At 47.0% G+C, this 13,695-nt stretch overlaps 1 protein-coding gene across 1 annotated transcript in view; it reads left to right on the forward strand.

Moving 5' to 3' along the window:
* The window catches only part of LOC139760479 (uncharacterized), a 59,043-nt gene that overhangs the window by 31,829 nt on the left and 13,519 nt on the right, over positions 1-13,695 (forward strand). Inside the window, exons 4-5 of the mRNA XM_071683755.1 lie at positions 5,452-5,638; positions 5,767-5,947. Coding sequence (XP_071539856.1) covers positions 5,452-5,638; positions 5,767-5,947 — 368 coding nt within the window. The remainder of the gene's footprint in view (positions 1-5,451; positions 5,639-5,766; positions 5,948-13,695) is intronic.

A 13,695-nucleotide genomic window follows, 5' to 3' on the forward strand; every position in this document is an offset into this window, starting at 1 on the left:
GATTCATGTGAGAAACTGCAGAAGCTGGTGACTGAGTTTGGTAAGGTGTGTGAAAGAAGAAAGTTAAGAGTAAATGTGAATAAGAGCAAGGTTATTAGGTACAGTAGGGTTGAGGGTCAATTCAATTGGGAGGTGAGTTTGAATGGAGAAAAACTGGAGGAAGTGAAGTGTTTTAGATATCTGGGAGTGGATCTGGCAGCGGATGGAACCATGGAAGCGGAAGTGGATCATAGGGTGGGGGAGGGGGCAAAAATTCTGGGAGCCTTGAAGAATGTGTGGAAGTCGAGAACATTATCTCGGAAAGCAAAAATGGGTATGTTTGAAGGAATAGTGGTTCCAACAATGTTGTATGGTTGCGAGGCGTGGACTATGGATAGAGTTGTGCGCAGGAGGATGGATGTGCTGAAAATGAGATGTTTGAGGACAATGTGTGGTGTGAGGTGGTTTGAGCGAGTAAGTAACGTAAGGGTAAGAGAGATGTGTGGAAATAAAAAGAGCGTGGTTGAGAGAGCAGAAGAGGGTGTTTTGAAATGGTTTGGTCACATGGAGAGAATGAGTGAGGAAAGATTGACCAAGAGGATATATGTGTCGGAGGTGGAGGGAACGAGGAGAAGAGGGAGACCAAATTGGAGGTGGAAAGATGGAGTGAAAAAGATTTTGTGTGATCGGGGCCTGAACATGCAGGAGGGTGAAAGGAGGGCAAAGAATAGAGTGAATTGGAGCGATGTGGTATACCGGGGTTGACGTGCTGTCAGTGGATTGAATCAAGGCATGTGTATGGGGGTGGGTTGGGCCATTTCTTTCGTCTGTTTCCTTGCGCTACCTCGCAAACGCGGGAGACAGCGACAAAGCAAAAAAAAAAAAAAAAAAAAAAATATATATATATATATATATATATATATATATATATATATATATATATATATATATATATATATATATATATATATATATATATATATATCTTTCAAACTATTCGCCATTTCCCGCATTAGCGAGGTAGCGTTAAGAACAGAGGACTGGGCCTCTGAGGGAATATCCTCACCTGGCCCCCTTCTCTGTTCCTTCTTTTGGAAAAATAAAAAAAAAAAACAAGAGGGGGAGGATTTCCAGCCCCCCGCGCCCTCCCCTTTTAGTCGCCTTCTACGACACGCAGGGAATACGTGGGAAGTAGTCTTTCTCCCCTATCCCCAGGGATAATATATGTATATATATATATATATATATATATATATATATATATATATATATATATATATATATACATATATATATATATATATATATATGTGTGTGTGTGTGTGATAGAATGTAAGAAAGTAAATTCTCGATTAATATGGGTAAAACTGAAAGTTGATGGAGAGAGATGGGTGATTATTGGTACATATGCACCTGGGCATGAGAAGAAAGATCATGAGAGGCAAGTGTTTTGGGAGCAGCTGAATGAGTGTGTTAGTGGTTTTCATGCACAAGACCGGGTTATAGTGATGGGTGATTTGAATGCAAAGGTGGGTAATGTGGCAGTTGAGGGAATAATTGGTATACATGGGGTGTTCAGTGTTGTAAATGGAAATGGTGAAGAGCTTGTAGATTTATGTGCTGAAAAAGGACTGGTGATTGGGAATACCTGGTTTAAAAAGCGAGATATACATAAGTATACGTATGTAAGTAGGAGAGATGGCCAGAGAGCGTTATTGGATTATGTGTTAATTGACAGGCGCGCGAAAGAGAGACTTTTAGAGGTAAATGTGCTGAGAGGTGCAACTGGAGGGATGTCTGATCATTATCTTGTGGAGGCTAAGGTGAAGATTTGTATGGGTTTTCAGAAAAGAAGAGAGAATGTTGGGGTGAGGAGGGTGGTGAGAGTAAGTGAGCTTGGGAAGGAGACTTGTGTGAGGAAGTACCAGGAGAGACTGAGTATAGAGTGGAAAAAGGTGAGAACAATGGAAGTAAGGGGAGTGGGGGAGGAATGGGATGTATTTAGGGAATCAGTGATGGGGTGCGCAAAAGATGCTAGTGGCATGAGAAGCGTGGGAGGTGGGTTGATTAGAAAGGGTAGTGAGTGGTGGGATGAAGAAGTAAGAGTATTAGTGAAAAAGAAGAGAGAGGCATTTGGACGATTCTTGCAGGGAAAAAATGCAATTGAGTGGGAGATGTATAAAAGAAAGAGACAGGAGGTCAAGAGAAAGGTGCAAGAGGTGAAAAAGAGGGCAAATGAGAGTTGGGGTGAGAGAGTATCATTAAATTTTAGGGAGAATAAAAAGATGTTCTGGAAGGAGGTAAATAAAGTGCGTAAGACAAGGGAGGAAATGGGAACTTCAGTGAAGGGCGCTAATGGGGAGGTGATAACAAGTAGTGGTGATGTGAGAAGGAGATGGAGTGAGTATTTTGAAGGCTTGTTGAATGTGTTTGATGATAGAGTGGCAGATATAGGGTGTTTTGGTCGAGGTGGTGTGAAAAGTGAGAGGGTTAGGGAAAATGATTTGGTAAACAGAGAAGAGGTAGTAAAAGCTTTGCGGAAGATGAAAGCCGGCAAGGCAGCAGGTTTGGATGGTATTGCAGTGGAATCTGTTAAAAAAGGGGGTGACTGTATTGTTGACTGTTTGGTAAGGTTATTTAATGTATGTATGACTCATGGTGAGGTGCCTGAGGATTGGCGGAATGCGTGCATAGTGCCATTGTACAAAGGCAAAGGGGATAAGAGTGAGTGCTCAAATTACAGAGGTATAAGTATGTTGAGTATTCCTGGTAAATTATATGGGAGGGTACTGACTGAGAGGGTGAAGGCATGTACAGAGCATCAGATTGGGGAAGAGCAGTGTGGTTTCAGAAGTGGTAGAGGATGTGTGGATCAGGTGTTTGCTTTGAAGAATGTATGTGAGAAATACTTAGAAAAGCAAATGGATTTGTATGTAGCATTTATGGATCTGGAGAAGGCATATGATAGAGTTGATAGAAATGCTGTGTGGAAGGTATAAAGAATATATGGTGTGGGAGGCAAGTTGTTAGAAGCAGTGAAAAGTTTTTATCGAGGATGTAAGGCATGTGTACGTGTAGGAAGAGAGGAAAGTGATTGGTTCTCAGTGAATGTAGGTTTGCGGCAGGGGTGTGTGATGTCTCCATGGTTGTTTAATTTGTTTATGGATGGGGTTGTTAGGGGGGTGAATACAAGAGTTTTGGAAAGAGGGGCAAGTATGAAGTCTGTTGTGGATGAGAGAGCTTGGGAAGTGAGTCAGTTGTTGTTCGCTGATGATACAGCGCTGGTAGCTGATTCATGTGAGAAACTGCAGAAGGTGGTGACTGAGTTTGGAAAAGTGTGTGAAAGAAGAAAGTTAAGAGTAAATGTGAATAAGAGCAAGGTTATTAGGTACAGTAGGGTTGAGGGTCAAGTCAATTGGGAGGTAAGTTTGAATGGAGAAAAACTGGAGGAAGTAAAGTGTTTTAGATATCTGGGAGTGGATCTGGCAGCGGATGGAACCATGGAAGCGGAAGTGAATCATAGGGTGGGGGAGGGGGCGAAAATCCTGGGAGCCTTGAAGAATGTGTGGAAGTCGAGAACATTATCTCGGAAAGCAAAAATGGGTATGTTTGAAGGAATAGTGTTTCCAACAATGTTGTATGGTTGCGAGGCGTGGGCTATGGATAGAGTTGTACGCAGGAGGGTGGATGTGCTGGAAATGAGATGTTTGAGGACAATGTGTGGTGTGAGGTGGTTTGATCGAGTAAGTAATGTAAGGGTAAGAGAGATGTGTGGAAATAAAAAGAGCGTGGTTGAGAGAGCAGAAGAGGGTGTTTTGAAATGGTTTGGGCACATGGAGAGAATGAGTGAGGAAAGATTGACCAAGAGGATATATGTGTCGGAGGTGGAGGGAACGAGGAGAAGTGGGAGACCAAATTGGAGGTGGAAAGATGGAGTGAAAAAGATTTTGAGTGATCGGGGCCTGAACATGCAGGAGGGTGAAAGGCGTGCAAGGAATAGAGTGAATTGGATCGATGTGGTATACCGGGGTTGACGTGCTGTCAGTGGATTGAATCAGGGCATGTGAAGCGTCTGGGGTAAACCATGGAAAGTTCTGTGGGGCCTGGATGTGGAAAGGGAGCTGTGGTTTCGGGCATTATTGCATGACAGCTAGAGACTGAGTGTGAACGAATGTGGCCTTTGTTGTCTTTTCCTAGCGCTACCTCGCACACATGAGGGGGAAGGGGGATGGTATTCCATGTGTGGCGAGGTGGCGATGGGAATGAATAAAGTAGACAGCGTGAATTGTGTGCATGGGTATATATGTATGTGTCTGTGTGCGTATATATATGTGTACATTGAGATGTATAGGTAGGTGTATTTGCGTGTGTGGACGTGTATGTATATACATCTGTATGGGGGTGGGTTGGGCCATTTTCTTTCGTCTGTTTCCTTGCGCTACCTCGTTTGCGAGGTAGCGCAAGGAAACAGACGAAAGAAATGGCCCAACCCACCCCCATACACATGTATATACATACGTCCACACACGCAAATATACATACCTACACAGCTTTCCATGGTTTACCCCAGACGCTTCACATGCCCTGATATATATATATATATATATATATATATATATATATATATATATATATATATATATATATATATATATATATATATTTCCCTGGGGATAGGGGAGAAAGAATACTTCCCACGTATTCCCTGCGTGTCGTAGAAGGCGACTAAAAGGGAAGGGAGCGGGGGGCTGGAAATCCTCCCCTCTCTCTTTTTTTTATTTTTATTTTTTTATTCTTTTTTTTTATTTCTTTATTTTTTTTATTTTTTTTTTTTTTCCAAAAGAAGGAACAGAGAAGAGGGCCAGGTGAGGATATTCCCTCAAAGGCCCAGTCCTCTGTTCTTAACGCTACCTCGCTATCGCGGGAAATGGCGAATAGTATGAAAAAAAAAAAATATATATATATATATATATATATATATATATATATATCCCTGGGGATAGGGGATTAAGAATACTTCTCACGTATTCCCTGCGTGTCGTAGAAGGCGACTAAAAGGGGAGGGAGCGGGGGGCTGGAAATCCTCCCCTCTCGTTTTTTTTTTTTTTTTTCCAAAAGAAGGAACAGAGGGGGCCAGGTGAGGATATTCCAAAAAAGGCCCAGTCCTCTGTTCCTAACGCTACCTCGCTAACGCGGGAAATGGCGAATAGTTTAAAAGAAAAAAAAAAAAAAAAATATATATATATATATATATATATATATATATATATATATATATATATATATATATAATGTAGAGAGAGAGAGAGAGGGAGAGAGAGAGAGAGAGAGAGAGAGAGAGAGAGAGAGAGAGAGAGAGAGAGAGAGAGAGAGAGATGGCGGGGGGGGGGGGGTGGAAAGAGATCATATTCATCTTAGAATGTTACCCACGTCCTTCGTGTTATCGTGGTGATGAGATGTGTTCTTCGTCAGATTCTGATGGCCGTATTGTGACGTGGCGCGGGCGGAGCGTGGGCGTGGTGCAGTGTGGGGGCGGCACGGACGTACGGGCGGCGGCTGCCGTGGGTGGGTTGGATAACCAGGTGGTGACCTTCACCCGGGATCAGGTCACACTGAGGGACGTCCACAGCCTAGCCTCAGTGGTCACAATGGACCAAGGGTGAGTCTTGTACGCTCGATCACTTCTCCTCCCTCTATGACGGACGGTGTTACTGCGGGATGACACTAATGTCGTCGCTTGATACATTAATCTCTGTAGTCACGAGTCGACACTTCTTCCCCCGACAGCGTGGGCGGCCAGCTCATAGGACGGGGGTCCCTGTGGGCTGTGAGCGGGAGAGGACGTGAGCTGGTGGGCGGGGGTGGCGTCTTGACCTGGTGGGACGCGCGCACCGGCGTCGTCACGCGCAGCGCCAGCGGTGTGCAGGTCCGCGGTCCAGCCTTAGCCTGGCATCCTCACGCTAACAGGGTCAGTCGCCACCCTACGGCCTTGGTGTGTGTGTGTGTGTGTGTGTGTGTACAATGACCTTTTTGTCCAGTACGGAGCGGGAGTTCTACACTCGTGCCGATGATATGTATTGTAATGTAGATCGCATGTTAATTACCTACATACCGGCCTGTAAAACTACCCTTTCTAAACTCTCAAACGCATAGAAATTACCATACTGCTAATGAAATATTTTTTCAATTTTTTTTTTCGAAAATCTTTTATGAGCTTAGACTTTCCACATCTTTCCCTCATTGTCATCGACTCAGGACACATGAAAAAGGAGAACATGCACTAGTTGATGTTCCTTTTTTTGATCTACTGACAGGTGAAAACAGAATGAAAATAGGTTCATAACTCTCCACGTAATATGTAATTTTTTTTCTATTTCGAAATCAAAATTTCGAGAAATCGGTGTCTAAGGTTTTGCCATACATCTTTGCCTTTAAGTCTTTGGTATCATGTTTGACGGTCACAGTAAAGTATCAGAAGTTGATTGAGGCAAGTCTACATAATACTGAGTGCAAAGAAGAAGGATCTTGGTCCCCTCCACCACCTCTTCCTTGGAGTCACACATCAGCCACCGAGCAGAACTTGCTCTCCTGGTAACAGCAATCTTCCAGAGTTTCTTCTGGGATACATGTATCCTCCAAACGCTGAACCAACTTCACCAAAGTTGATAAAAAAAAAACGTAAGAAATACTGACAGACTGCGCGGACCCCATGATTCCTGCGCACAGCGTACAGGTAACCCTAAAAGTTCTATTTACAGAGCGAAATTTGCTCTTGTTCTTTATAGTTACCCATCAATTGAACAGGATGCGTTTTCTCTTTACCGTAATATAAAAGAAAATTATTTCTTGAGTAAAACTTGCCTGAAAATGCCGTAGAAACTTCCTTAGAAGTTCCTTAGACGTAGAAACGTCTTTAGGTACGATTCAAGTCCGTCTGACAATTGAGTCACTTGATCACGATACGAACAAAAGCTGTCTTACGAGCGAGTACTGTGAGACGCCAATGGTTATCTTAACCCGGTTCTATAAGACACCCATGACGTGTGGCTTTTGTGCCCCATCGTTGAGGTAATTTCCAATGTGAGACGATGTCGAGTGCCATTTTTTGGCTCAGAGCACAGACGCCACTCGCTTATCCTGTCATCGGTCAGTCTTGCTCCGTCGTAATAGTTTAAATACCTGACTACATATGAACTCATGTTGTATCTCATCCACAATGAGTAGGAACTCCTCGCCAAGTATCCATTCATTCATTTGCATTCTCTTTATCTTTTCCAACACGTCAATAGTTTCATACACTTGCCTATATCTATATATATGGACAAAGAAGATATTTACTTTCATTTCCTGGTTAATGATTCCTATTCCATTTAGTGTCTGGCCTCCTCGTGTGTGTGTGTGTGTGTGTGTGTGTGTGTGTGTGTGTGTGTACTTTTGGTAGATACACTAGGCACACTGCACGTCCATGGTGAGAGTCAACAGGCATCAGATCCCGACAAGACTAATGTCCCAGAATACATTAAAAGTGACACAGAAGGCAATAAAACCTGGGCAAAAGTCAATTCTGTATTTGGATCGACCGAGATAAAGACGCATTCAGAGTCGCATTTGACTCGACCGATATGGCTAATGAAACCTGCTGGGATGGATTCACGTGTCCTCACTCTAGCAGCAGATCGGCCCGGAGCAATTGGTCTCCCTGCTCCCCTTGTGAACACGATGTTTACTTGCTCATTGTGTATTGAGATGAACCATAGAAAAAAAAGTCAACCAGACGACTAGAAATGCCGTCCCTGCACTGAACATTATCCAGCTACGGCCACGAATTGAGAGCACAGGGAGAAGAGCACTGGGAGGGGAGCACAGGGAGAAGCGCACAGGGAGGGGAGCAGAGGGAGGGGAGCACAGGGAGGAGAGCACAGGAAGGAGAGCAGAGGGAGGGGAGCACAGGGAGGAGAGCACAGGGAGGAGAACACAGGGAGGGGAGCACAGGGAGGAGAGCACAGGAAAGGGAGCACAGGGAGGAAAGCAGAAGGAGGAGAGCGCAGGGAGGAGAGGACAGGGAGAGCACAGGAGGGGAGCACAGGAAGGGGAGCACAGAGAGGAGAGCACAGGGAGGAGAGCACAGGGAGGAGAACACGGGGAGGGGAGCACAGGAAGGGGAGCACAGGGAGGAAAGCACAGGGAGGAGCGCACAGGAGGGGAGCACAGGAGGGGAGCACAGGGAGGGGAGCACAGGGAGGAGAGCACAAGGAGGGGACCACAGGGAGAAGAGCACAGGAGGGGAGCACAGGGAGGAGAGCACTGGGAGGAGAGCACAGTGAGGGGAGCACAGGGAGGGGAGCACAGGGAGGAGAGCACAGGGAAAAGAGCACAGGGAGGGGAAGACAATGAGGGGAGCACAGGGAGGAGAGCACAGTGAGGGGAGCACAGGGAGGAGAGCACAAGGAGGAGAGCACAGGGAGGAGAGCACAGAGAGAAGAGCAAAGGGAGGAAAGCACAGGGAGAAGAGCACAAGGAGGGGACCACAGGGAGAAGAGCACAGGGAGGAGAGCACAAGGAGGAGAAAACAGGGAGGGGAGCACAGGGAGGGGAGCACAGGGAGGGGAGCACAGGGAGGAGAGCACAGGGAGGAGAGCACAGGGAGGGAGAGCACAGGGAGGGGAGCACAGGGAGGAGAGCACAGGAAAGGGAGCACAGGGAGGAAAGCAGGAGGAGGAGAGCGCAGGGAGGAGAGCACAGGGAGGAGAGCGCAGAGAGAAAGAGCAAAGGGAGGAAAGCACAGGGAGGGGAGCACAGAGAGGGGAGCACATGGAGGAGAGCACATGGAGGAGAGCACAGGGAAGGGAGCACAGGGAGGGGAGTACAGGGAGGAGAGCACAGGGAGGAGAGGATAGGGAGGAGAGCACAGGGAGGAGAGCACATGGAGGGGAGCACAGGGAGGAGAGCACAGGGAAAAGAGGACAGGGAAGGGGGCACACGGAGGAGAGCACAGGGAGGGGAAGTGAGGGAGGGGAGCATATGGAGGAGAGCACAGGGAAGAGAGCACACGGCGGAGAGCACAGGGAGGGGAGCACAGGTAGGGGAGCACATGGAGGAGAGCACAGGGAAGGGAGCACAGGGAGGAGAGCACAGGGAGGGGAGCACATGGAGGAGAGGAGAAGCAAGAAAAGCGAACCGTGAAAATCGAAATCGAAATACCCCCCCCCCCCAATCTCCATCCCAAATTCCATTCTCCCACGTTCATAAAACATCCCAAGCACGATCATGACCTCCCATACTCCTTGTCATAGCCATTAGATTTAGAGGCAGCTAACTTAGTGGTATGCCTCCTAAGAGAGAGAGAGAGAGAGAGAGAGAGAGAGAGAGAGAGAGGAGAGGAGAGAGAGAGAGAATGGCAACGCCTGCTAGAGCTAGTGTGGAAAGATCCCGTCATATCAGGAAGCATCACCACGCAGTCCACAGTCGAGGCATTGCCCACGGTAGCTGGTGCCTTCCAGGTAGTGCCGACCGCTCCCAGCATGACCGACCCCGGGAGGTCCAAACGTGCGTACATAACCCCAGGTCCCTCCCTGCATGGGAACACGAACAGCTGACCTGAAAACCACACATCCCAAAGGGGGAGGAAAAAAACTGGTTTCTCACCTTCACGAGACCATACACAAGCCACTCCAACTTACCGTCAGCAGACGAAGGAGGTACTGCAGAACTCTCCTCCACGACACCATGACCCCCGGGCACGTCAGAGGCAGGAAGGTCGAGTCACAAGGGCTGCGCCACCTGCGCCACCTATGTATTCCCAAAGGGAATTAGTGACGTGTCGCTGGTTGGTGCAGCGGAACGTAGATGACAATATCTGACCTCAGTCAGTGCTGCCGGACTGAGGTTAGGTCATCTGTAGGATTCTAAAATCCCTCAAAATAGCTCCAGGTAACTCGGTAAATCAGGCATTGGTTACCAGCTAGTTACTCCTCTCCATGATAACAGTAAAAGCCATTACCGTCCTCTTCAGTGCTATTTTCCGGCAAATTTCAAAACGACATCGACTACTATGATCCTCAAACCCAGTAAATCGAGCCGAGACCGAGTTAACTACAGACCCATTTGCCTGCTTGAGTCCATCTGGAAGACATTTGAATCATAAACAACAGACTCAGACAACACCGAACGTACAACAACCTCCTCCTCTCACACATTCAAGTTTGGCTTTCGACAACATCACTCCACACAAGATGAACTCGTCGTGATCACCACCTATATACAGAACAACACTTGGACATACAAAATGACCGCCCTCATGGATGCGTCCATTGATCACTTACGCCCATCAGCACTTGAACTCGCAGCCAAGACCAGCATTCGCTCCCTCCAGATAATACAGAACAAAGCTTTACGGTAGATCATAGCACCAAATAGCACGAGTTCACCAGGAACACAGAACTCCACGAGAGAGCGCGACTGCCCCCACAAACATCTAGTGGAAAAAGCTTTGCGAAAAACAAGTGAGGCGTTTCGATCTCCACCATAGCTCCTGGATAGTATTCTTCAACAGTCTCTTAGGAACAGATGATCCCAACAATCTGTTCAACATTCCATCTGGACGCAATCCGAATCCCATCCAGTAAAACAAAAGAATGCTGAAACTCTTATAGACCTTACAGCTGAATCCGTACAGAAAACATTATAGCATAACCAGTGTCTAGCGTCAGAGATACAACCCTTCTCCTCCTATATCCAATCTCTCTCTCTCTCTCTCTCTCTCTCTCTCTCTCTCTCGAGAGAGAGAGAGAGAGAGAGAGAGAGAGAGAGAGAGAGAGAGAGAAACTACCACTTACTTACTCCCTCTACTCCCCAGAGCTGTGCTAGCTAACCTAACCATCCCAATACACACTGGGTCAAGCGTCGGCTCTTTACCTTCTACTAAATCTCACTTCCTCTTAGCTAGCTCTTCAAGGTGGCGGTTGTACTACGAGTGTGGCCTTGAGCTGCTGGTACACCTCTCGACCATACCGTTTGGAGGACGGAGGATGAACCGTGGTGCGGTCACGTGCAGAACCAAGGAACCGAAGGAGGTTCCTCCAGAGAACTGACGCGAGACGGTAGACCCAGTCATGAGGAAAGCTCAGAGGGTGGACTCGGCAGACATATCGGCCATCAGTATAGCTCAGGACCCTCTGGAGAGACGGGTCAAGATGCAGCAGTTACCGCCCAGTGAAGGAAGAAGTCCGACAGAAACTACGGGTTTCCTGCAGGAAGGGAGAGGAAACTGGTGGAGCGGAGCCTGTGCCTGGCGGTGGACCTTGGAGAGCCATGACGTAGTAGTACAGCAGGTGAGGTCGACGAAGGAGCCATGACGTAGTAATACAGGTGTAGCATGAGTTGAGGCAGGTGATGGAGACATGACGTTGAAATACAGGAGGTGAGGCAGATGACGGAGCAGTGACGCTGCAATACAGGAGGTGTAGTATGAGGTGAGGCAGGTGAAGGAGCCACGACGCTGTAATACAGGAGGTGTAGTACTGCGGTAGGAAAGGTGCGGCGTTAGGAATCCTACCGACGGCTGCTGGGGAAGACAAGGACTCCCTCTCCGCGTCCTAGTTGTGGCAGGAGACGTCACAACGATAATTAGCCAACTTCCTTGGCTGGAGGCCGGGTGGAAAGCTCGATTGCTTCCCTTCAGTAATGGCTGCGTGTATAAGAGGCAGGAAAGTCAGGTCTCGAAGGCGGCGGTCTGGGAAGAGACGTGGTTGATTTGTGCAGCCGAAAGTCGCAAGCCTTGGCCTCATTCTCGGTGCTGTTGGGCTGAGGTCATCTGTTGGGGGTGGGGCCACCAAAGCCACTCCTCTGAGAATCAGTGTCAGGTGAGGTCACATGCCGTGACCTACCGCCACGGAAGGTCCTCGTCATTCAGGTAATCCTTTGTAGGAGCGATACTGGGAGATCCAGTGTCGTAGCACCATGAGAGTACATCATTCCTTCTCTTCTATCAAGTTTCTTGCTTGATTTTATGTTATAACATCGAGTTGCTCTGTTCCTGCATCTTTCGAGTTGTTCACGGTTGACATAATCCAACTGGTTGAAACATTTTAAAGTTGTGATCAGGTCACCCTCTCTCTTCTTTCTTCCATGTTTGGCAAACTCAAAGCCTCTAATCTTTCCTTACAATTCAGACCTCTCAACGTTGGTACAATCTTGTTGCCCTCCTCTGAACTTTATTAGCTTTCAATGCTTACCTAGGTCAGTGATCTAATTTTGTCCTCATGTAGTACGTGAACAACTTTACGAATATATCTTTATCCATACAAGTGAATGTAATTATAATAGTTGCCAGCAGACAATTTGTCTCCTGTTCGAGTCTCCTGATTTGGAGCTGGCGACAACTAAGGGATGATGTAGACACCGAGGTCTCTCTCAGACATCGATACCTGCAGCCTATTTCCTGGTGGATGATGATCATATCGAGGTCATCTTTAGCTGTGTCCCATCCTCATTACTTAACGTTAACTGGGGTTGAATTTCATGAACTATACAACAGACTGGTCGACTTTGGAGTTTGTCTAGATCCCCTTGTAAGCTGATGCAGTCCTCGCTTATTACATCCCTTATGACCATGGCATATCCAGGTCGAGGGTCCGATCCTTCTGTCATTTACATAGATCAAGAAGATTGTGGGTTCCTGAAGAGCAACCCACGGCACGCCACTCATTACCTCATTCCTTCTACGAACAGAATATTCAGTCCATCAGAGGAGTCTCCCCGTAATTGCTGCCTGGTGACCCAACTGCTGTACTACCCTCCTGTGTGGTATAGAGTCAAGTGCTTTCTGGCAATCCAAGTACAGGTGCTTCATCCAGCCATACTTTGTTTCCAATGGAGCTGATGAATATAAGTATGAATGTAATGCTTTCCTTACACACATGACCTTCTTTTCCTAAAACTGTAGGGTATCTTCTCTGCAAGTACACAACCATTTGTTGTCTGATTATAATCTTTTCCAGTACACTGGAGACCATTCTTGTTGGGGGGGGGGGGGGGGGGATGACCTGTAGTTCAGTGGGAAACCAAATTGGAGGTGGAAGGATGGAGTGAAAAAGTTTTTGAGCGATCGGGGCAGGGCCTGAACATGCGGGAGGGTGAAAGGCGTGCAAGGAATAGAGGGGATTGGAACGTTGTGGTATACCGGGGTCGACGTGCTGTCAATGGATTGAACCAGTGCATGTGAAGTGTCTGGGATTTGGATGGTATATATATATATATATATACCCCAGTTGGTCTGGGGCGTACCTACGTGCTCCTGCTGCATGTACGGTGTGGTGGACAAAGGAGGTTGAGTCAAAACTGACGGATGACTTGGTGTGAGAAGCCGGCGCTGTGGAACCATCAGGATATATAAGTATTTGATCTATAAAGAAGAGGCAGAACGGCGTCTGGCAATATCTTATAGGGTGCTGTGTATCCTGGCTCGTCCTGGTCATAACACGGAGGTGTGGAGGAGGCACGTTTAAATACAAAGTGAACTACGCGGGAAACGGCGATCAAATTTAAAGAGGGAAGTCAGCACTACAAGTAAAGCATCCTCCTCGAAGGCTCAGAGTGGGGTACCTAAATGTGTGTGGATGTAACCAAGATGTGAAGACCCTTACTGGAAAAACAATCACTCTTGAAGTAGAACCTTCAGACACAATTGAAAATGTGAAGGAAAATAGTGAAATTGGA

The sequence above is a fragment of the Panulirus ornatus genome, chromosome 37, assembly GCF_036320965.1.
Source record: "Panulirus ornatus isolate Po-2019 chromosome 37, ASM3632096v1, whole genome shotgun sequence".
Classification (NCBI taxonomy): Eukaryota; Metazoa; Arthropoda; class Malacostraca; order Decapoda; family Palinuridae; genus Panulirus; species Panulirus ornatus.